The sequence below is a fragment of the Phyllobates terribilis genome, unplaced genomic scaffold (assembly GCF_046119375.1).
Source record: "Phyllobates terribilis strain yellow unplaced genomic scaffold, ASM4611937v1 Scaffold_11__3_contigs__length_659146591, whole genome shotgun sequence".
NCBI lineage: Eukaryota > Metazoa > Chordata > Amphibia > Anura > Dendrobatidae > Phyllobates > Phyllobates terribilis.
Window position 1 is genome coordinate 613,321,117 of NW_027362771.1, and position 24,755 is coordinate 613,345,871.

The following is a 24,755-nucleotide window of genomic DNA, read 5'->3' on the forward strand; positions in this document are numbered from 1 at the left end:
TTTAAGCTCTGCATGAAAATGTGTATGGGGACCTTTAGGCTCTGGAGAAAATGTGTATGGGGACCTTTAAGCTCTGCATGAAAATGTGTATGGGGACCTTTAGGCTCTGGAGAAAATGTGTATGGGGACCTTTAGGCTCTGGAGAAAATGTATATGGGGACCTTTAGGCTCTGTAGAAAATGTGTATGGGGACCTTTAGGCTCTGGAGAAAATGTATATGGGGACCTTTAGGCTCTGTAGAAAATGTGTATGGGGACCTTTAGGCTCTGGAGAAAATGTATATGGGGACGTTTAGGCTCTGGAGAAAATGTGTATGGGGACCTTTAGGCTCTGGAGAAAATGTGTATGGAGACCTTTAGGCTCTGTAGAAAATGTGTATGGGGACCTTTAGGCTCTGTAGAAAATGTGTATGGGGACCTTTAGGCTCTGTAGAAAATGTGTATGGAGACCTTTAGGCTCTGGAGAAAATGTGTATGGAGACCTTTAGGCTCTGTAGAAAATGTGTATGGAGACCTTTAGGCTCTGGAGAAAATGTGTATGGGCGCCTTTAGGCTCTGTAGAAAATGTGTTTGGGGACCTTTAGGCTCTGTAGAAAATGTGTTTGGGGACCTTTAGGCTCTGCAGATCATTGGCAGAACCGGCTACACTTGACGAGATTTGATAACAATCTAACATCTGTGGTTGTCATAAACATAAGATTAACTGTAAATAGTACTAAAATTAAAGGAGCCATACACCGTCAATAGCTGCCAGCAGTCGACTATTCACCTTGGCCCCCCCTCCATACACGTGCATGCTCAGTTCGGATGAATATGCACATTTTTTAATGCAGAGCGTGGAAAGACTCCTTTGGTGGCAGCTTATCTACTACGGAAACAATGGATTTCAAAATGCCTGATCCTTCTTTCCCTTCTTTGGGACACAGATGATCCAAAGATTGGTGGGCTCTTCCAACTTTTCTGTATTGTGTTTTGCCCCCTTTAACTGAATCTACCAATGATCTCCATATAAATGTCTCATGTCTTTGGCCAGTATTACTAATCATCTTCTCCCTTCCAGCTGCCCGGACCAAACTCTCTCTTCATGTCCCCTCGATCTGCAGTTCTTCCTCTTCTACCCTTTTCATGGTGGGTATAATGTGACCCATTAGATATAATTATTAGATTATGTGACTCCATGTTTTTGATTCTTACATCATTATAGTTAGTACACCCACTTACACGTTAGATGATCAATGTGTTTGGCGGACGTTCCAATTGGTGATAAAGAGTGAAGATGCCATGAAGAACCTATGCAGCTAAAACAAAGCCAGTTATCCATAACCATGTAATTGTCACAGGTGTGCCAGGTGTAATAGACAGTCACTCTGGATCTGGCCGTAGAAGGTCACTGCGCTTGGCTTTGCAAAAAGCTTCTTAATCCTTCATCCATTAACACTCAGTGGCGACCTCCCTCCTGCTGCTGTTTGACACACCCTTGCATGGGAGTTTAAAACTCAGTTTGCTCCAGGCAATTGCCGGTGATACTTCTATGTACCTTTGTGCAGGCTTGGAGCACTAGCTGTTGGCTGACTTCTTCTCTGGTGCCCTTGGAGGATAGTTGGCGTTTCCCCTCTGGTGTCTGCTCAAGCTAAGTTTATCCCCTTTGTTTGTCTACCTTGTTGTCTTTAGTTTGTAGTGGGGCCTGACCAGTGCTCACCCCTCCCCTTCCCTATCTAGGGCCAAGCTCTAGGGGCATACAGGGTTTAGAGTCCTGCTCGGCGATAGGTGTTGAACCTATTCAGGGACGGTAGGGTATGCAAGGTGATATTAGATCTGCCTAGGGATCTCCACTCCCCCTTTCCCTAGTGTTTGGGCTTCCTCCCCCTCTTCCCTTTGTGTTGCACTTAGTCTTTCCCACACCTTGCGTGACATTGTCACCGGCCATACATTTATAAGGAAAGAAAAACAAAACTGACACGTGGTTTTATTTGTGTGTATTTTTTTTCCCTTTTTCTTTGGTTCATGGATTCCTTTGCAGAGCTGGCAGAGCAGCTGCGCAGTCTGTCTCTGGAGGTGATTGACCTCCGCTATGAGGTTCAGCAGCAACAGGGGCTGCAGGTCCCTAATGTTGGGGTCTCTGTGGGTAGGCAGGTCCAGCTTGAACCCAAAGTTGCCCTCCTGGACAGGTTTTCAGGAGGTAGGGACAAGTTTTTTGTGTTCAAGGAAGATTACAAACTGTATTTTAAACTTTGTCCTTACTCCTCTGGAGATGAGGAGCAGCGAGTGGGGATTGTGATCCCACTGCTGCAGGGAGATCCTCAATCCTGGGCTTTCTCTTTGCCACAAGGTTCTGTTTGTCACCAGTCAGTGGAGCATTTTTTTGGTGCTCTGGCCCTCATCTATGATGACCCTGACCGAATCTTCTTGGCTGAGTCCATGCTGCAGCGCCTTCAGCAGGGGAATCGGTCAGTGGAGACGTATAGCTTTGAATTCCGCAGATCGGCAACTGATACAAAATGGAATGACCCGGCTCTCAGAAGCCAATTTTGTCAGGGCCTTACTGAAAGGTTGAAAGATGCTTTGGCTGTATATGAAACCCCGGAGTCCTTGGAGGCTGCCATGTCTTTGGCCATACGTGTTGATAGATGCCTTCGGGATAGGTGGGGGAGACCACCTTCTCCGGAGCCCTCTCTTCGGGGTAATGCCCCTTTGCCGGGGGAGCGGTCTGGGAGTGAGCCAGTACTGGAGGAGGTGGAAGAACCCATGCAGTTAGGGGATGCCTCTGCAACGTACATTTCCCCTGAGATACGCAAAAAAAGGGTGTGTGGTTTTTTGTGTTAAAAAGGGACATTTTATTGGGGCCTGTCCCTCAATTCCCAAGCAAAAGGAAACCTGATTAACCCTTGGTAGTCTGGAGTTGGATAATCAAGGGGTGCATTTATCATCAACCTGCAGTTCTCGGTTTGTCCTGGCAGCAGAGGTGGTGCTAGAGAGCAAGACTGAGAAAATTTCTGTGTTTGTTGACAGTGGAGCTGGAGTCAGCATGGTTGATGCTGAGTTTGTGTGAACTCATGGTCTTGCTGCTTGCTGTACTTTAGTGAAGCCCATTCCCATCTTTGCCATCGACTCAGCGCCACTTGCACAAAGCTCTAACTCAGATTGTACATAATGTAAGAGTGAGGGTGGGGTCGGTTCATTGTGAGATAATCCCTTGCTATGTCCTGGTCTTCCCACTCCAATTGTACTGAGTCTACCCTGGTTGGTGAAACATAATCTGTTGGTGGATTGGTAATCCAGGGAGATTACTGCCATGGGAACTGTTTAAACATTTCCCTGTCTACAGTTTCTACAGAGACCTTACCTGTGTTTTTGTCTGATTTTGAGGCCATTTTTTCTGAGAGGGGGTGTCAGTATTTGCCTCCTCATCATGCTTATGACTGTCCTATTAAACTGACCCCCAGAGTTAAACTTCCAAAGTCCAGACTGTATAATCTTTCTGGTCCTGAGAGACAAGCCATGAAGGATTTCATTGCAGAAAGTCTGGAGAAGGGACGTATCAGACCCTTATCTTCGCCCATGGCGGCAGGGTTCTTCTTTGTGAAGAAAAAATATGGTGGTCTTTGTCCCTGTTTAGATTTCCAGGAATTAAATCAAATTACTATCTGTGATCCATACCCTCATCCTCTGATTCCTGATTTGTTCATCCAGGTTGTAGGAGCTAAGGTATTCTCCAAGTTGGATTTAAGTGGAGCCTGCAATCTGGTTAGAATCAGAGAGGGGGATGAATGGAAAACAGCGTTCAATACCCCAGAAGGTCATTTCGAGAGTTGGTTATGCCTTTTGGTCTGACCGGTGCACCTGCGGTATTCCAGCATTTCATAAATGTTATTTTCCATCATTTGGTGGGGAGGTTTGTGGTGGTCTATCTGGACGATATTTTGGTTTACTCACCTGATTTTGAGACACATTGGGGGCATGTTAAACAGGTGCTTCAGATATTAAGGGATAACAAACTATATTGCAAACTAGAAAAGTGTGTTTTCACCATCCAGGAGGTGCAGTTTTTGAGGTACCTGTTGTCATCTTCGGGTTTTCGGATGGATCCGGAGAAGATCCGTGCAGTCCTTGATTGGGAACATCCCAAGAACCTGAAGACTCTACAGCGTTTTCTGGGCTTTACTCATTTTTACCGGAAATTTATCCAAAATTATTCGGTAATTGTGAAACCCCCTCTAACATGACAAGGAAGGGGTCTGATCTTTCTAAATGGTCAGATGCCGCCCTGCAGGCTTTTTCCTCCCTAAAGAGTTGTTTTGCCACTGCACATATACTCAGTCAACCCAATGTTTCCCAATCCTTTATTGTGGAAGTTGATGCGTCGGAGGTGGGGGTTGTGTTGTCTCAGGGTCCGTCCCCTGGAAAATGGCATACATGCGCTTTCTTTTCTAAGAAATTATCTTTGGCTGAGAGAAATTATGATGTGGGTAATAGGAAGCTTTTGGCGATTAAATTGGCTTTCGAAGAATGGTGACATTGGTTGGAGGGGGCTGTCCATCCTATTACTGTTATCACAGACCATAAGAATCTGTCATATCTTCAATCGGCTAAACATCTCCACCCTAGGCAAGCTAGATGGTCCCTGTTTTTTACTAGGTTAAATTTTGTTGTCACTTTCCATCCAGGGGTCAAAAACGTCAAGGCTGATGCTTTGTCCCGGAGCTTCCCTGGTGGTGGGGACCATGAGAACCCTGCCCCGATATTACAGAAGGGGGTAGTCATTTCGGAATTGTACCCTGAACTGGCGGGTGAGATGTTGGAGGCTCAGGGGGACGCCCCTGGCTCTTGCCCTTCAGGAAGGTTATTTGTACCATCTAATCTGCGCCGCAAAGTAATCAAGGAACATCACAACTCTAGGCTTGCTGGTCATCCAGGTGGTAAGGCAACTGCGGGCCTCCTTTCTTGTTGTTTTTGGTGGCCGGGGTTGCATCAGGATGTGGTTGAACACGTGTCTGCTTATAGTATTTGCGCGTGTTCTAAAGTATCACATACCCGTCCATCTGGTTTTCTTCTTCCGCTACCTATTCCTAGCAGGCCATGGACACACTGGTCCATGGATTTTATTACTGACCTACCAGTTTCTGCAGGCAGAACGGTGGTTTTGGTGGCTGTAGATAGCTTCAGTAAAATGGTTCACTTTGTCGCATTACCGGCACTTCCGAATGCCAAGACTCTTGCTCAGGTGTTCATAAATGAGATTGTGAAGCTTCACGGGGTTCCCTCCGATGTGGTGTCAGATCGGGGGACCCAGTTTTTTTTCCAAGTTCTGGAGAGCATTCTGTTCTCGACTGGGGGTGCAGCTGTCCTTTTCCTCTGCCTTCCATCCTCAGTCGAATGGGCAGACCGAGCACATTAATTAGAATTTGGAGATTTACCTCAGGTGTTTTGTCTCCGAAAGCCAGGATTGGGCATCTTACTTACCGCTGGCAGAATTTGCTATTAATAATCATCACCAAGAATGTACCGGCAGTTCACCGTTCTTTGGTGCATACGGCTTCCATCCACAGTTTGGTACTTTCAGTGGGAGAGGGGAGAGGGAGTTTATGAGGAGGAACGTTTTGCTTTGTCGTTCTCCTCAGTTTTTGGGGAAAGGGGGGGGGGGTTCTGAGTAATTTGAAGATCATGGGAGACAGGCACAAACTTATGGCTGACAAAAAACGCATGCCTGGTCCGGACCTGAGTGTGAATGTTTATGTGTATTTGTCTACCAGGAATATCAAGTTGAAGGTTCTTCCTGGAAGTTGGGACCTAGATTTATTGGTCCCTATAAAATAACCGCCTTCATTAACCCAGCAGCGTTTCGTCTTGAGCTACCTCAGGTCCTTAAGATCCACAATGTCTTTCACCGGTCTCTGCTCAAGAAATATTTAGAACCTTTTCAGTTCTCTCCCCTGCCGCCGCCCTCAATCATGGTTGATGGTAATTTGGAGTTTCAGATTTCGAGGATTGTAGATTCTAGTCTCCAGCATCGTTCCCTACAGTACTTGGTGCAAGGGAAGGGTTATGGTCCAGAAGAAAGGATGTGGGTTTCAGCATCAGAGGTTAATGCCCCCAGGTTGGTTTGTGCATTACACACCTCTGATCCTGAGAAACCGAATGTCAGGAGGCCACTCATAGAAGGTGGTGTACTGTCACGGGTGTGTCAGGTGTAATAGACAGTCGCTCTGGATCTGGCTGTAGAAGGTCACTGCGCTTGGCATTGCAGACACCTTCTTAATCCTTCTTCCTTTAACACCCAGCGGCGACCTCCCTCCTGCTGCTGTTTGACACACCCTTCCATGGGAGTTTAAAACTTTCAGTTTGCTCCAGGCAATTGCCGGTGATACTTCTATGTACCTTTGTGCATGCTTGGAGCACTAGCTGTTGGCTGACTTCTTCTCCGGTGCCCTTGGAGGACAGTTGGCATTTCCCCTCTGATGTCTGCTCAAGCTAAGTTTATCCCGTGTTTGTCTATCTTGTTATCTTTAGTTTGTAGTGGGGCCTGCCCAGTGCTCACCCCTCCCCCTCCCTATCTAGGGCCAAGCTCTAGGGACATATAGGGTTTAGGGTCCTGCTTGGCGATAGGTGTGGAACATATATAGGGACGGTAGGGTATGCAAGGTGATATTAGATCTGCCTAGGGATGTGCACTCCCTCTTTCCCTAGTGTTCGGGCTTCCTCCCCCTCTTCCCTTTGTGTTGCACTTAGTCTTTCCCACACCTTGCGTTACAGTAATCCCCCTTGAAATCGATTCGTTATGGTAAATCCATCATGCCTTGCCCCTGCCAGGGTATTATTATTAAAACTCCAATTTGGTGGCAGTCGCAGTGCTCAGGAGATTTGGGAGGTGCCAATAATGTGGGCCGTGAGGTCCATAAATCTCTGTAAAAGGATTCACAGTGATGTCTGGTTGAATATTTCAGCAAGAAATTGTTATCTTCAGCGACAATAATCAAAATAATTTTCTTTATACTCCCTAAAATCCATAAATCATTAATTACCCCCCCCCGATTGCCCCACAGTGGCACCCACAGACTCCATCTTATCACCATTGTTTATGTACCTGGAGAAAATCCTCACACCCGATTCAGAAAATGAGTTCCTTCCTGCCGAACACTAACCATTTCCTTAATATTATTCACAATCTCGCTAAGATTCCTCCAGAAACCATACTAGTCACTCTACATGTCTACAGCCTCTATACATCCCATCCCACATAACCTGGGCCTTAAGTCAGTAAGAAACCTACTAGACAAGACCCAACTCACCCCAAAATCAATTGCAAACTGTCTGGAACTACTCCACACAATTCTATATAAAAACTTTATTCTTTGTTGGAGAGGGAGGCCATTTCTACATTTAGCTAGATAGAGGTACAATTGCTGTGAAGAAGGCTTCAGGCGCCCAAGAAAGTCCAGCAAGTGCGAAGACAGTCTCTCCTAAAGAGCATTCAACTATGGGATCAGTTCAACACCAGTGCAGAGCTTGCTCAGGAATGGCAGCAGGCAGGTGTCCATGCATCTCAGTGAGACGAAGGCTTTTGGAGGTTGTTCTAGTCTCAAGAAGGGCAGCAAAGAAGATACTTCTCTTCTAGAAAACATCAAGGACAGACTAATATTCTTCAGGAAGTACTGGGAATGGACTTCAAAGGATGAAGGTAGTTATTTTCTCTGATGAAGTCCCCATCAGACTGTTTGGTACATCTAGAAGAATGATTGCCTGGAGAAGAACAGGTGAGCGCTACCATGAGTCCTGTGTATGCCAACAGTAAAGCCTCAGGAGACCACTCATGTTTGGGGGCTTTTCATCCATGGAGGGGGCTCACTCACAATATTACCTAAGATTACTGCCAAAAATAAAGAATGGAATCTAATCATCCTCCAAGAGCAACTTCTCCCAATCACCCAAGATAATGTGGTGATGAACAATGCTTTTCGTAGCATGATGGCGACCATGTCACAAGGCAAAGGTGCAAACTAAGTTGCTTGATGAACAAAGCAATACATTTTTCAGCCCATGGCCAGGAAACTCCTCAGATCTCAGTTCAATTATGAACCGTTGGTCAATCCTCAAAAAAGTGGGTGAACAAAGAAAACCTCAGAAATTGTGATTAAACTCCGAGTTCTGATGAGAGAAGAACGGGCGACCATCAGTCAGGATCTGGCCGAGAAGTCAATATCCAGCTGCCGGGGCGAATGGCAGATGTCTGGAGAAATAAGTGGCAGCGCTGGGAATATTGAGGCGTCACAGAAACTTCATGGATTTGTCAATAAAAGTGAAAAAACTTCTGAAATGTTTATTCATTACTCACTTATTCAGTGAAAACATCTGACTAAAAGATCTAAAACCACTGAAGCAGCAAACTGTGAAAGCTAAAATTTTTGACAATGGCTGAACCCGTCTGTAGGACAGTGAAGGAAATAGCAGTGTGAAGATCCGCAACCCTAATTGTCCAGACTCATGAGTAAAGCGGTTCCTCTCTTTATCCAGTGCTCCGGAGGTGATGAACCTGTTTTAAGATCCACACCGATCACAAAGGAGGCTCGACCAGTGGACCCACACCGGACCGGGTAATAATAACAGGGGCAGGAATACAGCCCTGAGAAGTAAAAAAGAGGTTGTGGAGACATGTTTACCTTCTTTTTACATATATGGATGTATCCATAAGTATCACAGCTTCAAGTAAAAGCCCCTCATGTACCTTTGCTGCTCTTCTTCTTGCTCTCTGTGGGTCTGAAGTGCACAGTCGGGAGAGGACACACAAGTTGCATTGGTTCTGCTTCCATTAGACAGGAGTTCTTCTTATCCCAGCCGGCGCCTTCCAGGTATAAGCCACGGATCCATACTCCATCCTGAGGAATCAAGTATCACAAGGGTCATATATACGGCTCCTATTTATATACAGAGGTCTCATGTGTCTGAGTATGCCAACTCTCACCTTTGGAGGATACACCAGGTTATTATCATCTACTGTTGAGACGACAAATTCCCACGACAGAGAATCAACAGACACCTACAGAAGAGACAATGCACTGGTATCATTTCTGTGGTATGTATATCTCAAAGTGCCCACCCAGTATTACAGAACGGATCAGACGCTTACGTTATTTTGTCGGGCTGCACTCTGGAGGACGGCAGTCAAGAATCCTGTTGGGAATGTGAATGCTGAAAGCCAATATATGACAGGTGGACGAGCGGTCTCCGCCCAGCGGGCAAACATCTCCACACGTAAGGCCAAATCTCGTGTCCAGGATGCCAGTGGTTTCAGCGAAGGATAAGCCTGGAAGCAGAAATTAAAATATTGATATCACTAAAACAACATCATCATCAATATCTCCTCATCCTACCCTCGCATCATCATCAATATCTCCTCATCCTACCCTCACATCATCATCAATATCTCCTACTCTTGTCCTCACATCATTATCATTATCTTCCTATCCTGTCCTCACATCATCATTACCTCCTCATCCTGACCTCACATCATCATCCTTCTCCTCATCCTGTCCTCATATCATCCTTCTCCCCATCCTGTCCTCACATCATCATCTCCCCATCCTGTCCTCACATCATCATCTCCCCATCCTGTCCTCACATCATCATCTCCCCATCCTGTCCTCACATCATCATCTCCCCATCATCATCTCCCCATCATCATCTCCCCATCCTGCCCTCTCATCATCATCTCCCCATCCTGCCCTCTCATCATCTCCCCATCCTGCCCTCTCATCATCATCTCCCCATCCTGCCCTCTCATCATCATCTCCCCATCCTGTCCTCACATCATCATCTCCCCATCATCATCTCCCCATCCTGTCCTCTCATCATCATCTCCCCATCCTGTCCTCACATCATCATCTCCTCATCCTGCCCTCTCATCATCATCTCCCCATCCTGTCCTCTCATCATCATCTCCCCATCCTGTCCTCTCATCATCATCTCCCCATCCTGTCCTCTCATCATTCTCCTCTTCAATACCCTCTCATCATCTCCCCATCCTGTCCTCACATCATCATCTCCCCATCCTGCCCTCACATCATCATCTCCCCATCCTGTCCTCTCATCATCATCTCCCCATCCTGTCCTCTCATCATCATCTCCCCATCCTGTCCTCTCATCATCATCTCCCCATCATCATCTCCCCATCCTGTCCTCTCATCATCATCTCCCCATCCTGTCCTCTCATCATTCTCCTCTTCAATACCCTCTCATCATCTCCCCATCCTGCCCTCACATCATCATCTCCCCATCCTGTCCTCTCATCATCATCTCCCCATCCTGTCCTCTCATCATCATCTCCCCATCATCATCTCCCCATCCTGTCCTCTCATCATCATCTCCCCATCCTGTCCTCACATCATTCTCCTCTTCAATACCCTCACATCATCATCTCCCCATGTCATCACATTGTGTATACTGATCCCCACCTTCTCCCACAGTGGGGGTACACGTGCGTCATGTATGCAGGTGAAGATCTCCTCCAGCTCAGTAGACATTACCACCAAGCCTTGAATACCACGCTCCAGATCGAGTAGAGAAGACCTAAAAATTTGGAATCGATTTGATGAATTTCCTAATCTGATAGAGCTAAGGAATCTGTCATGATTTTGGTGTAACTATGGCTGTAGTAGCCATGGTAGCTACTTTGGCGCCAAAGTAGTCATGGGCTGTAGGTACCCACTTTAAAATGCATCTGAGTCCTTGTGATGCAGACTTAGCTGAGTACAATGATAAAGCCATCAGCTCCCTGCTTCACAATGTGACCCCTGAAGTGGAAGGAAGCCACCACGTGACAAAGAGATCAAGCGATGTCATGGTCTCTGCTTGCGCTGCTTTGCCAATTGCCAGATGAGTCCGGCTGAGTAATCTGCTCTGTTTGTCGTGAGAGCTGGGGTAAGTATTCCTTATTATTTTAGGAGTCACTATTATTTCTGCCTGCTCTATTGCTGCAGGTCGGAAGGTCTGGGTCGGACGGAGAGATCAATGCTTATCTGTGTGTCCTCGCTTGCATTTCAGGTATGGTTCATGCTCCAGATGTGAGGGACGTGGAGTGTCCATGGAGCGTCCGTGGAGCAGCCCCTACGGGCAGGACTCGGACACATCGCTCATGTTTGTGAACCAGCACCGGGCTCCACACCAAAAAAAGCAGAGATATAAGACACTGTGGGGTAATTTCCCGGTTACTTATATTTTTACTAATAATGACTTTCGTTCTTTCCATTTTTGCCAAGCTTGTTACTTACTTCGCCTGGTTCCTGTGGTGCGCCCCCACTTGTAGTAGAGACTCCTGATGACTGTGAGAACTGGACACCTCAGCCATGCTTTTTTTTTTTTGGGCTCTTCTTCTGTCTCCACATATAGGGGTCGGGTTGTAGAGGAATGGAGAGGACTTTTAGGCCCTGGAGGACTATGTAGAGGGGACGTCGGCTGCAGTTTGCCGCCTGGTGATTACGATACAATCCTACAATGTTTCTGATCCTGACTACACCCATGCCGTGCACCTTTTTGGATGTTTTGCTCCTGGTTTTTACTCCAATGTTCATACTTTACTTTCTGGACTGGCACTTTATGATTGATCACCAGGTGATGGCCCCTGACCCCATTCCTGCCGCTTCAATCCTACCGCAACCCATCCGCCACTAGAAGGCAGCCAGCAACCTGGGCATCCTCGGGCAGCCATGTCCATACCTCCTCACCAGGGGTTCAGGGTGAAGACCACTTGCTGGTACGAGCCAGTTACACAAGACTGACCTGATTGTGTCCAGCAGAGCGTTGTATCTCTGAATCTCCTGTAACAAGACAACATTTAGAGGGTTCGGATCATCACTCAGCATCTTCCTTGTTCCCTCGTAATCAATTTCTTGAGGGATCTTTTGTCGGACGTCATTCAATAACTCCAAGACCTGAAAGAATGAGGATGAAGTTCAGGCTGATGCATAGGATGGGACCCAGGAGGGCTCATTTCCGGGATTTCTGAGGAGAACGGTACCTTGTCTTCACGGGTTTGTCCTCCAGCCGCGCTTTGGGTGACCTGGGGTTGCAATGAGAGCAGAGTGTCAAACAGCGTCCGAGCCTCAGTGATCTGACTGGCGATATCGGCATTGGGGTGCTGCCCAAAAGCCTCAGGATGATCCACATTGGGTAACAAGCCAATGAACTCCTTGTAGGATGCCAGCGGCCCGTCTCGTGGGATGTAATAAGTGTCCAGCGTGGAAAGTCTTAAAAGATAATATATAAAGCAGATATATTAAAGCAGCAGATATATTAAAAGTACAACTGAGTATTAGGGTTTAGCTCCTTTGCTACCTGTAGAACGGGGTGGCCAGTGCAGATTCACAGAAGTAATCATTGATGTAGGTTCCTAGTAGACGCCGGTCCCAGTCGTCAGTCACGTGACCTCCATAATTGACCCCGGCAATCAGATACTTCAGGGCCTCCCATGGTGTCTCTTCATATTCATCGAGATATAAACTGAGCAGGTTCTCTGATACCTTTGGTAGAAAGAAAGTCCATCTGTAAAGACACCACCCCTCATGGACGCCTGCGTTCCTCTGAAGTACAGCTTCACATTTGGTGACACGGCTTTGGAGTTCCACTGGACTTGGATCTTGGGTTACCGACCGTATCTAATCCAGTGGAGTAAATTGTCTCCAGCTTCCAAAAAAATGATCTCACCTCGAAGTCAGAATCGTTGAAGCCGTACACAATATTCCAGCCGAGCTGGAGGAATTTTCTGCGCTCCAGGAGGATGCTGTGGAAGAAGCAGAGCGAGAAGAGTAGGCGCCGGTAGCTGGACGTCTTGCTGCAGCGCGAGAACTGAGGCTCGGTGATCAGCTGGTACAGGCGCTTCATGTTGGCACGCAGACCCTAAGGATAGCAATGTATGTATTATAAAAGATGCTGCACCATGGATGGCCTCACGGTTTCCACTGCACCCCGATCACATCTAACCTTGGGGGGTTCAGTGGTCATCTTAATGCTTGCTTGGAGAATGGAGATAGGAAAGTCTGGATGGGGGCTTGAGCTCAGCCAGAGTCTGAAGTTGGGGTGTGGGTCCTCCACCTGCAGCTGCTCCACCAACTTATCCAGTTGTGGCATCCATGAGAGCGACAGGTGACAATTGGCTAAGAACACCCAATTCCCTGAGAAATAATAAGTGACGAGTCAGACTTTTACTAAAAACCTACAATGGGTCTCCAGGAGAGAAGCAACGTTCCCATCTAAGCTCAAGATGACTGATCTGGGTCACTATAGCCATGAAGTTCTAAAACCCTGAATGATGACCTCCCAGGTGAGGACAGAACATGCGTGTGACATGAAGCACGGTAGCTTTTACCATCTTTGACTCCTTCCTTGATCATGCGGGTGGCGATCGGAGCCTGGCCTTGTCCTAAGGAAAGCGCCTGAAAATGCTGGGACATCATACACTGCTCTGCCAGCTGAAGGAGGGCGCCAGTAGGATCCACTCCCGGGGAAAGGACAAACACCAGGGGAGAGCGGGGAAGAGAGTCCTCCACCACCTGCGGGAGAGAAGTGAGCAGACACGACATCACATGTGGCACTTTATGGGTAGGAGAGAGGAAAACGCTGTATGCAGATTAATATACCAGACCAGAGACCAAAAACTCGTCACTCACTCCTGTATCCTATATACTGTAGCTCACTCACCGCCCGCATATCCAGCACCGGGGGCTCGGTGAATTTTGACCCTAGATTGTTGATGATGAAGGACGTCACGCAGAACGCCACTCGATCTTGCCGCAGGGAACGGACAATCAGCATCCTCTGCACCTCGCTGCAGGCATTCTCCCATTCTCCTGTGAGAGCACAAGTAAGGGTTATAGTGTTATCATGGACGATATATAGGCTTGGGGACGGTCTAGTCTCAGGATATACAGTACGTATATACTTCAGGACCTGGCAGACAGGCGCTCTCAGGCTCGGGGCTGGTGAACCACTGGTGCCAGTCTCGTGGATACTGCTCAAAAGAGTTCATAATGCCATGGAAGTTTGCCAGCTTGTCCAGCTCGGTTATGTTGTCCCAGTTGGCATCAGAAAGCCACCCTGGGCAAGGATTGTCCATCTGCTCTTCTCTGTCAAGGACCTGTAAAGAGGGACTTCATTATAAATGGCCTCAGAAATAAACAGTGAAAGCAGCGCATACGCCATCACCTCTCCATTCCTGAGTGGTCTATGGGCCACACAGATAAAGTACATGCAGGTCACAGAGGAGGCAAGGTATAAATCAAGGTGTCGCTCACCAATCCACCACGTAGGAAGAAATTATATTCGTCCATGTTCAGCTTTCCGGCAACTTCTAGGATCTTGGCGCACATCTGGAAACTGAAAAGCAGCTTATGCCTTTCAAAGAGGGCACGGCAGGTGTACCTGCGGGGGGCAGGACGGGAGAACGACAATAAGAAAGGGGTGCAGAGATAAAAGGTGAACGGGTGAGGAAGCAAAATGTGAAATTCTGAATCACTTGGTAACTACATGTCTCAAGTCACAGCCAAATCTGCAAAGGAATGCTGCTAGTTTCCCTTCTGCTCCCAGACAGCAGGACTCGGCTCCCACCTACTTGTTCATTGTCTGTACTGCATGCAGTATGGGATTGTAGTACTCAGGAGGAAGAACTACATCTACCAAGATGAACACTGGACACGGTAATGGTGCCCAGCCGCCATCTTTACAGGATAACCCCCACGTCCCTCTATAGCGGCTCCTAGTTACCTGTAGACGGCGTAAGTGTGATATTCATTGAGGTTGGTGATCCGCTCCTCCAGGTTGGCGCTGCGCTTGCTCTTGTCAATACTCAACTGGAAGAGGTCGATGTAGGAATCCAAGGAGAACTGATACATGGGGTCAATACGTCCGAGGTCGTTCAAGACGAAGAAGAGGAGTGAAGCTCGCTGGGCACAGGGCCGGTACGCCTAGAAGGGAGACAAGACGATATCTGCCGGCCCACATAATGACGTGAGGACTACGCCCTCTACAGTCAGTGTCGCCCACATGGAACCAGGTGTGTACAGGTGTCCGGACATCTCTTACCTCCCTGGCCAGGTCAATCTTCTCTTCGGTCTCCTCGCTGCTCTCCAGCTGCTCGCTCACTTCCGTCGCTGTCACTTTTGAGGTCTGTAAGGTGTTGACTAGCTGCACGTCGTCCAGCAGGGAGCCGGTCGCCTCGTTCAGGAGCCTGAAAGGGTATAAGGCCATTACACGATGCTTACGATAAGGGGCGGTTGAGGAATCAGCAGAATCAGGGGTGTGATGGGGGGGTTGCTCTTAGGTTATGATCACATAATGGGTGCTCCTCTTGGGGAGAGTAGCGATGAGTACCGGCAGAGGGGGCTCATTTACTTATTTTTGTCATGGACCATGTGTACGTCTGCATAATGAATGAAATATGGCAGGTGTAAGCATGTGCCCGCCGGACCTGAGAATCTCGTCTTCCAGCTCCTGAAGTTTACGTTTCCCGGCCGCAATGTTTAAGACCAGGGATTGTTTCTGCTCCTCCAGCTCGGGTCGCTCCTTCCTCACCACGCTGCCCAGTAGTTGAGCCTCCAGCCCCTGTACAGAAGCAGAACAGTCATTATTAGGGGCGCCCGCGGGGTGACAGCGGCATCCTACAGCCAATTCTCCTCACTCTAATCATCCATTGTGGGTGCAGACATCTGGGAATTAGTGTAATGTGACTTAGATGAGTAATCCGCACGTTGGCACCTTCATTATAGGAAGTTCTGCGCTTTCTAAGTCACTGGCAAATACCCAAAAAGAAGCAAATGAGCTTAGCCACGCAGGCACAAAATCCCATTACTGAGCCGTGGCCTCGAGCCAGGGAGGAAGTGTAATCATCCCGACGTTTAGGTGATAAAATGATGAGAAAATACTGTCCAAATCACGTCCGATCCTCCGCTCACATCCAGAGCTGCAATCAAAATGGTATCACCACTGGTTAACTGAGGACACCAGAAACTAGGAGTGCAGCTTCAGATGTGACCGGAGTATAATATAAGATGTATTTCCGACAAATTGGGAATAAAGTAAACCTCTAATGTGACAGTGGGACACAAGAAGGATTATAGCAGCCCTCAGCATACGTCTGTCCGGTAGATAATCACACAACCTGAAAGAAAATCATCTAATTGTAGTGATAAGGATCATAAATAATAATGTACTGACCATTTTATATAAACCACAGGAATCCTTTACGTTACCCGAGCACGCTGGCGCTGCAAGCAAGGTCAAATACAGGCAGCGTAATGGGAACTGCATTACACTGCCCCCCAGTGGCAGAGAAACACAATCCCGGGCACACGGACGCTGCCAGCAAGGTCACATATGGGCAGCGTAATGGGAACTGTATGACACTGCCTCTAGTGGTAGAGAAACACAGTCCCGGGCACACGGACGCTGCCAGCAAGGTCACATATGGGCAGAGTAATGGCAACTGTAGGACACTGCCTCTAGTGGTAGAGAAACACAATCCCGGGCACACGGACGCTGCCAGCAAGGTCACATATGGGCAGAGTAATGGGAACTGTAGGACACTGCCTCTAGTGGTAGAGAAACACAATCCCGGGCACACGGACGCTGCCGGCAAGGTCACATATGGGCAGCGTAATGGGAACTGTAGGACACTGCCCCCCAGTGGTAGAGAAACACAATCCCGGGCACACGGACGCTGCCAGCAAGGTCACATATGGGCAGAGTAATGGCAACTGTAGGACACTGCCTCTAGTGGTAGAGAAACACAATCCCGGGCACACGGACGCTGCCAGCAAGGTCACATATGGGCAGAGTAATGGGAACTGTAGGACACTGCCTCTAGTGGTAGAGAAACACAATCCCGGGCACACGGACGCTGCCGGCAAGGTCACATATGGGCAGCGTAATGGGAACTGTATGACACTGCCCCCCAGTGGTAGAGAAACACAATCCCGGGCACACGGATGCTGCCAGCAAGGTCACATATGGTCAGAGTAATGGGAACTGTATGACACTGCCCCCCAGTGGTAGAGAAACACAATCCCGGGCACATGGGCGCAGACAGCAAGGTGAAATATGTGTAGAGTAATGGGAACTGTATGACACTGCCTCTAGTGGTAGAGAAACACATTCCCGGGCACACGGATGCTGCCAGCAAGGTCACATATGGTCAGAGTAATGGGAACTGTATGACACTGCCTCTAGTGGTAGAGAAACACAATCCCGGGCACACTGACGCTGCCAGCAAGGTCACATATGGGCAGAGTAATGGGAACTGTATGACACTGCCCCCCAGTGGTAGAGAAACACAATCCCGGGCACATGGGCGCAGACAGCAAGGTGAAATATGTGTAGAGTAATGGGAACTGTATGACACTGCCTCTAGTGGTAGAGAAACACAATCCCGGGCACACTGACGCTGCCAGCAAGGTCACATATGGGCAGCGTAATGGGAACTGTATGACACTGCCTCTAGTGGTAGAGAAACACAATCCCGGGCACACGGACGCTGCCAGCAAGGTCACATATGGTCAGAGTAATGGGAACTGTATGACACTGCCTCTAGTGGTAGAGAAACACAATCCCGGGCACACGGACGCTGCCAGCAAGGTCACATATGGGCAGAGTAATGGGAACTGTATGACACTGCCTCTAGTGGTAGAGAAACACAATCCCGGGCACACTGACGCTGCCAGCAAGGTCACATATGGGCAGAGTAATGGGAACTGTATGACACTGCCCCCTAATGGAAGAGAAACACAATCCTGGGCACATGGGCGCAGACAGCAAGGTGAAATATGTGTAGAGTAATGGGAACTGTATGACACTGCCCCCCAGTGGTAGAGAAACACAATCCCGGGCACATGGACGCTGCCAGCAAGGTCACATATGGGCAGAGTAATGAGAACTGTATGACACTGCCCCCTAATGGTAGAGAAACACAATCCCGGGCACATGGGCGCAGACAGCAAGGTGACATATGGGCAGAGTAATGAGAACTGTATGACACTGCCCCCTAATGGAAGAGAAACACAATCCAGGGGACATGGGCGCAGACAGCAAGATTACATATGGGCAACATAATGGGAACTGTATGACACTGCCTCTAGTGGTAGCGAAACACAATCCAGTGATATTAAGGGCCGTCAGTTTAGCTCCCAGAGGGAAGGAAGATCTTATCACTCTCCTCCGGGTTATTCGACCTAAAGTGCCCATTGGGGTTAATTTTGACATGACGTGTGTATAGCGGTATCTCACGAGAAAAATAAAGTTCAGCGTTTTGGATTTCAACCTGTCTGATCTTCTGGAGATGAGCAGTCATGGAGATGTATGGGCACTACAGACATCTACAGACATCTTACCTGCTCCTTCACAGCAAAGTTGACGATGGTGGTCTGGGAGCTGATTTCGGGGGTGTAGTGAGGATTGGACAGTTTGGTTGTGATGTAGAATCGGAATTCAGGGTTATAGACGACATCCTTATCGCCCAGCCGGATCTGAAGTTTGCCCCCTGTACAGAACACATGTATGATGTGGACGCTGCGGCTATGTGTGTAGAGGAGATCCTCACTTTCGAGGACAGCCGCCATTGCTTCCGGTGTGTCTCCTCCTCATGCGCCGGTTACTCACCTATTTTGGTGACGGACTTATTTAAGATGGGAGTTAGAGACGGGTCTAGATCCTCTTGGACGTTCTGCAGAAGAGCCGGCGTCCCAAACTGCACCGCTTGTTCCAGAATCCGCATGAAATCCGGCATCTGAAGATCGATCACTTTAAGCCCCTGAAAGAAAAGCGACTCGGATGAATCCCTGACTCAAGGTGGACACACGAGAGAGGGCGAGAAATAAGAAGGAGCTCTCACGTTGGCGGACTCCATGCTCTTTATCCATTTGGTGGCTTGTCCTTGGGGATCGACCATGAGCGGCCACCTGAAAATATCACAGACCACTATTATTGAAAGGTGGCAGCCGTGTTTTATGATAATGAACAACCCAACATTTAGAGGAATTCCTGCCTGGTCAAACTGGAGAATTGCACCCATTGCCCTCTCAGGGATCTCTGCACAGGGTCAGGAAGTGGCGTATCAGCTGCTGCTTTATGGTGGGGGCCCAAGCATACAGGAGGTCTGTGTAGGTATTTACGTACAGAAATGTACAAGGAACCTCCGAGCAAGAGTTAACCCCTATAAATCAGCTAAGTGATCCAGTAAATCCACCCTGGTCCGCTAATGGATGTAAAGCTGAGAATGGCGCATGTGTAGTGTGATGATACAGCCTAAAATCTTAATAAACCTGACGTTTAGATTTGTTAATCCAAGAGAAATAGACTATTGTGCTTCTGTTGACTTGTAAATGTATGTGTATTTCAAGATGGACATATGATTATTTGTATAACCCTGAATGTTGTCTCCTCTTGGGTCTGTGAAACAATGTTGTTGGTTACTATGCTAATTGCATATTCTACTAAGTCAGCTGAATGTTGATTTAAAGAGCCCCTGCTATACCAGCTATGTAAATTGATTAGCTCAAACAATGAGACCTGAATGAGCCCTGCACCTTTACCTCTGACCTCTTACTAATGATCCTTGACCTGTGGATCTGTACTTAAAAAAAGGACATATGGTTCTGTAGCAGAGAGACTTAAAACAGAGAACCAAGGAGAAGCAAGAGGACACTCAGACTCTCTTCACACCATCAGCTTGGTAGTATGGCTCTACCCAAAGAGACACAGATTTGGATTTTACATGATTCTAGCCTAAGGGTACACGGCCCTGAATGGAAAGATACGGATCTGCTCCACTGACCATCAGAGAGCCCATGGATACATTTGGGGAGACCAGGTTGGGAAGATGAAGTCACCTGACCCCATGGATATGTTGTTTGGGGTTGCCAGGAGGGACCCACGGGTCGCCTGGAACCCATGGAGACTTTCGGAGAAGCCAGATTGGGACCAGCCGGACCCTCGTGTCTCCTGGCCTTGTACCTCGATGGACTTTTAGCTTCCTAAGCTTGCTGCTACCTTCTTTCTGTGGAGGCCCACCAAAAGTGGGGGGCCAATGGTTGAGGTAGTTGGCCCCAGAAGTCCCAAAGTCGCAGCTGTTTTATCCCAGGTGGGCGGAGCGGAAGGGTGTGGACTGTATAATGTTGGACCGTCTTGGGTATTTGCTGGGACTGTTCTATGTGTTTATTGTCCGCTTTGTGGTTCAATAAAGTATAGCCACGCTGTTTTACCCGCACCCTGTGTTGTCTGAGTAATATTATGCCCACGGAGGACCCTGTGTTTTCACACGCAGAGTAATCTGTTTTGGTCTGGGGATTCGCTGGTCTTGGTGACCAGGAGTTTCTGTCTGATACTGACGACTCTACCCACACAAAGGTGAATGCTCTGCGAATGCGCCATCTTTATAAGGTGTGCGGTTGCCCCAACCGGTGGTGGTGGGAGCGATGTATACAGCAGATTGTGCCGACTGGTTCCCTGTAAACATCTAATGCTCCAGAACGTCCCCTAATCTGGCACCCTGACGCTAGGTGTGGGAGTCGCTGTGTAATATCCACACTGATGTATCCAGGCTGCAGCATGGCTGACGCGTTTGTGACTGCCGGAATAGACTTGTGGCGTCTGAGATGTTTTCCCACTTCTTCTACCCACTTCTTCCTGTCGTATGACTTATCTCCCCGGGAGAATCTTGTGGGACTGGAGACGTGACGTTACGTTACCTGTTCCCTCGCGTGACGATAATGCCGTTGTCACTGGAGAAGCTGTCGGAGGGCAGACCCTGCAAGTTCCACTCTCGCACCATGGTGGGGCTGGACAGGAAGGTGGTCAGCGAGAAGAGAGGGGAGCAGGGCACTAGCATCTCCCGCACCTGAATGACAGACGAGAAAAGCTGATCTGATGTGTGTATGTGGGAATTTAATCCATTGTTCCCTGTTATCAGCCTGCTAACCGTAGGGCAGATCTCTACCATATCATCTATGTCAGGTTGGCCATGCATTGGAGATAGCTACTCCTTCGGACCCTCAGTTCAGCCGGTCACGCATGTGTTCTAAATGGGACGAGGGGAATAAGCGGCTGACAGACGCTTCTGGGGTGACTTATATTTCCTGAGAAGGAAAGGTTCAGGCACGACCTGCCCAATCATCCATGGGCTGTTACAGCAGAAATCAGAGGCCTCCTGCGTATTAGATGGTCGGACAGTCCTGCTAAAATCGTCAGGTACAAGTGACTTTATGGTCAATTATAATCTATCTTCTCTGTTATCGGCCACATCTGTCATGACTGTAGTGACCCATCAGGGGCGAGTGACAGGATCACTGTTTCTATCAGAAATATTCCTTCGATGCTTCTTAGACCCACAATTCACCTCTTTAATCCAAATGGAAAGTATCTCCTCCCGGTAACTGGACAGAAAAGGTCCCATGTACGACAAGAAGGCAGAGGCAAGGAGACAGTCGCCGACTAGGAAGCCCAGGTCCTGCTCCAGACCCTGAGGAGGAGAATGGGAATACGCTGACAAGGCTAAAAAGTGCCGATAATCATAATAAGACGGAGAACGGAGGGACCCACCTTGACCGTCTCCTCCCAGCGAATCTTCTCTCCAGCCAGCCCGGTCACCAGCGTTCCTGCTCGTTGCAGTTTCACCTCCATGAGTTCAGCCTCTGCTCGGAGCTGCTCCTTCTGTGCCAGTTTCTCGTCGTACTGCATCTTAAGCTGCTCGAGACGTTCTCCTACCTGCGAGACAAGGTCAGTAGGGACCATTATACCACATCCAGACACTCTGGTTTAGGCTCTGAACTCCTTCTAGAGTCCTATGTTCAACCATCCAACGACCGTTCCTGAGCAATGTTTCAAGAATCCCCAAGTCATCAATCCCCGAGGTCTGCAGCTTCGTACGCGGCACATCAGGGTGACATTGTAATACCTCCTTCAGTTTATTCTGGGCTTCGGCCAGCGACGCCTGCTTCTCGGCCAGCTGTGACATGGCGGCATTCATGCGGGCACGTTTTGGCTCCACCACACGGAATATCCGTCCATACATCTGCCGAAGAAAAACCCCAAGAGGTCCAGGCTCTATATATCACAGACTGCATGAACATACTGGTCCCTGGTGTAACATGTGCTCACCTCCATCGCCCGCACCCACATGCACATAGATTTGGCGGCCAGGGACACTCGGCCCACCATTTCCGGCTGGAAATCCGGTAGGGCGCAGTACTGTCCGATCTTCTTCAGCACCCGCTCCGAGATGTTGTTTTTGTCAAAGTGAATGAGCTGTTTGATGAAGTTGGGTTCTCCTAAAGAAACCAAGAATGAAATGATGAAGGGACCATGGACATCTACTCACTACCGAGACACTGTCGTCCACAGTCCTCCTCACCCAGCTGCCTCCTAGCCTCGGCCCATGTAGGCTCATTTCCCCTCAAGATCATGACGGCTTGCATTACTGTCTCCACCAGAGCTGGTGGTCGTCCGTAGGCTTTGATTTCTGTCAGATCCATCTTGTTCAGAGTTTCCAGGGCCTAACAAAAGAAAAAGACGGGATACGGCTCAGAATACCATCCCCATACACATAACAAATACGTATACTGTACATCAACCCAGAGTAGTCTGCTGCAATGAAGCAAATCTGATGACTGGCAAGAGGCAGCTCTTACCCTCATGGCCTCCTCTAATGCTGGCATGGCTTCCTCCAGGTCCTTCTGGGCATTCTCTGCCAGGGCCTTACACTTTATCTCCTCAGCTGCGATCTTCTCGCTGTGAGCAGTGACCGCCTGGTGAAGAAAGTCAGAAAGTCATCACGGAGGAGAGGTGGACAGGGGTCAGGTTGCCACAGCCGATGAGGACGCACCTTCTGCTGCTCGTCGGCTTCTCTCCTCTGCTGGACGATGATCACCAGATACTCCTCACACTGTTTCTGGAATTCGGCCACTTTGCTCCTGGCGATCGCCAGCTGCTCCGACATCTTTTCCACCTTCTCCCGAGTCTCATCGATCTTAAACAGTCCGTTCCTCAACTTGGAGGCCTTCTCACCCAACTCTGCTCGTTTCTCATTCAGGAGCCTGGATATAAGGTAGGTATGAGTGACCTGTAATCGGCATATATAACGGTTCACCCGGCACTCACCTCTTGTATCGGGAGACCACCTCCAGGTAGCTGGTCGGGGTGATGTAATTCTGCCTCTTCAGTGCCTGCTTCATCTTGTGGGAATATTGGGCGACGGAGCGATGCATTGTGACGAACATTCGGGCCACCTTCCCGTTAATCTGCATCGGCCAAGATGAGGAATAAATGGGATGAAATTGGAAATTGTCCAAGTTCATAAATAATAACCTAGTCTGGTCATTAAAATCTTCTTTTTCCTCACTGGCGTAACTATCTTATTTATTTCTTTTTTTCCCCTCTGATGACGCCATATTATTATTATTAGTAGTATTAATTTATAAAGCGCCATTGATTGCATATGAGGCTTTGTTTTAAGTGGGACATATTGTCACATTTTTTAGCACTTTTTGTGGTACATATAAATTACTCTGTAATTTATGCAATTTTTTGGTGACAGCGGGGGGTTTGCATATGTAGAAAGAAGTCATTTTTTTTACTGTTTATTTTATTTTTTTGCAGTGGGGACTATTTTTACTGAGGTTTTTTTTTTTTTTGCTTATTTTTTTTTTTTTTACATCATTTTGCCCCTAAGAGATTATAAAAAAATCTCCCAGGAACATTTTTTTTTTTTCCTTTTCATTATAATATTTTTCCCCTTGTAATTGGGGCATCCACACCAGCTGTCCTGCTATGTGATCGAGTGATCGGCAGGTCCTACAGACGTACACTGGCGTTGCCAATGCTTCCATGGAGTGATATGTAAAGAAAAAGAGGAGACAGAAGCAGCAATGAACCAGGAGTGGTTTATTCTCTTCATCCTCGTATACAGTCGGGGACCGGTCCAGCTATAAGCCTGCTCTGTCATTTACAACGGTCGTGATCAGATTAAAGAAGAACTCCAACTGGACAATTTGTCCCACAGCTTTCTAAAACAATTTGGGAACTGCCGTGTGGATGATGGGAGTGGATCCCGTACAGACGGCCCCTCGCGCTGAGATATGTGGGAGACTCACTCCTTCCAAGCTGCCCAGCTCCACTCCTTCCAAGTATCGCTCCGCTACCTCCAGTAATGCCTCCTGCGGCCACTCAGAAAACCAGTCGATGGTCGTGCAGTTAACCAGGGCCGGGTACTGACGGATGCGATTCCTGCGGCGGAGAAAAAAAAAAAAAGGAGGAGAAGAGAAGACAGAGAAAATCAAGGACTATGCATCTATGCTGATGATGGCTGCCGCTGCCAAGGTGAGGGGAATGGGCTGACACTGGAAGACAACAGAGGGCAACCCAAATCTTCCGATTGGCCACTGGTTTATGAGAAGATAGCTGTACAATAAAGGATTAATACAGTGTGGTAAACAGTGAGGGTCCTCTCACCTGAAGGGGTCGCCCACGGGGCTCATACACAGGACGATATGTAGGTTGTTGCGCACTCTCTCGATCAGGAAGTTGAAGAGACTCTCTGCGGTGTCCGCCACATTTTCTGCTTTGGCTTTTTCTTGTAAAATGGTCTTAATCTAGAAGACAACATGGAGGTGAGACTAGCAGCTCGCCGGCCTGAGGCCACTGCTCACAACAAGGATCTGGGATTGTTAAACCTTCCATATTGATTTTATGGACATTTTTAGTTGTGTGAAAAAGACCCCTAATGGGAGC

At 48.2% G+C, this 24,755-nt stretch overlaps 1 protein-coding gene across 2 annotated transcripts in view; it reads right to left on the reverse strand.

Annotated features, from left to right (window-relative positions):
• Positions 1–7,362: 7,362 nt before the first annotated feature.
• The window catches only part of DNAH2 (dynein axonemal heavy chain 2), a 168,760-nt gene continuing 151,367 nt past the window's right edge, over positions 7,363–24,755 (reverse strand). The window contains exons 58-88 of one of the 2 annotated variants that reach the window (XM_073654473.1): positions 24,477–24,616; positions 24,119–24,251; positions 23,127–23,266; positions 22,852–23,062; positions 22,658–22,774; positions 22,381–22,522; positions 22,128–22,297; positions 21,925–22,041; positions 21,570–21,734; positions 21,367–21,489; positions 20,720–20,868; positions 18,865–18,931; positions 18,633–18,783; positions 18,365–18,513; positions 15,451–15,584; positions 15,066–15,210; positions 14,748–14,947; positions 14,279–14,405; positions 13,935–14,121; positions 13,686–13,834; positions 13,354–13,537; positions 12,969–13,159; positions 12,693–12,884; positions 12,324–12,508; positions 12,007–12,235; positions 11,769–11,920; positions 10,445–10,559; positions 9,121–9,297; positions 8,956–9,030; positions 8,719–8,869; positions 7,363–8,616 (exon numbers count right to left, since the gene is read on the reverse strand). In XM_073654473.1, coding sequence (XP_073510574.1) covers positions 8,462–8,616; positions 8,719–8,869; positions 8,956–9,030; positions 9,121–9,297; positions 10,445–10,559; positions 11,769–11,920; positions 12,007–12,235; positions 12,324–12,508; positions 12,693–12,884; positions 12,969–13,159; positions 13,354–13,537; positions 13,686–13,834; positions 13,935–14,121; positions 14,279–14,405; positions 14,748–14,947; positions 15,066–15,210; positions 15,451–15,584; positions 18,365–18,513; positions 18,633–18,783; positions 18,865–18,931; positions 20,720–20,868; positions 21,367–21,489; positions 21,570–21,734; positions 21,925–22,041; positions 22,128–22,297; positions 22,381–22,522; positions 22,658–22,774; positions 22,852–23,062; positions 23,127–23,266; positions 24,119–24,251; positions 24,477–24,616 — 4,722 coding nt within the window. In that variant the 3' untranslated portion in view covers positions 7,363–8,461. Of the gene's footprint in view, positions 8,617–8,718; positions 8,870–8,955; positions 9,031–9,120; positions 9,298–10,444; positions 10,560–11,768; positions 11,921–12,006; positions 12,236–12,323; positions 12,509–12,692; positions 12,885–12,968; positions 13,160–13,353; positions 13,538–13,685; positions 13,835–13,934; positions 14,122–14,278; positions 14,406–14,747; positions 14,948–15,065; positions 15,211–15,450; positions 15,585–18,364; positions 18,514–18,632; positions 18,784–18,864; positions 18,932–20,719; positions 20,869–21,366; positions 21,490–21,569; positions 21,735–21,924; positions 22,042–22,127; positions 22,298–22,380; positions 22,523–22,657; positions 22,775–22,851; positions 23,063–23,126; positions 23,267–24,118; positions 24,252–24,476; positions 24,617–24,755 lie in introns of those variants that run through there. The other variant, XM_073654474.1, reaches the window with a different exon arrangement.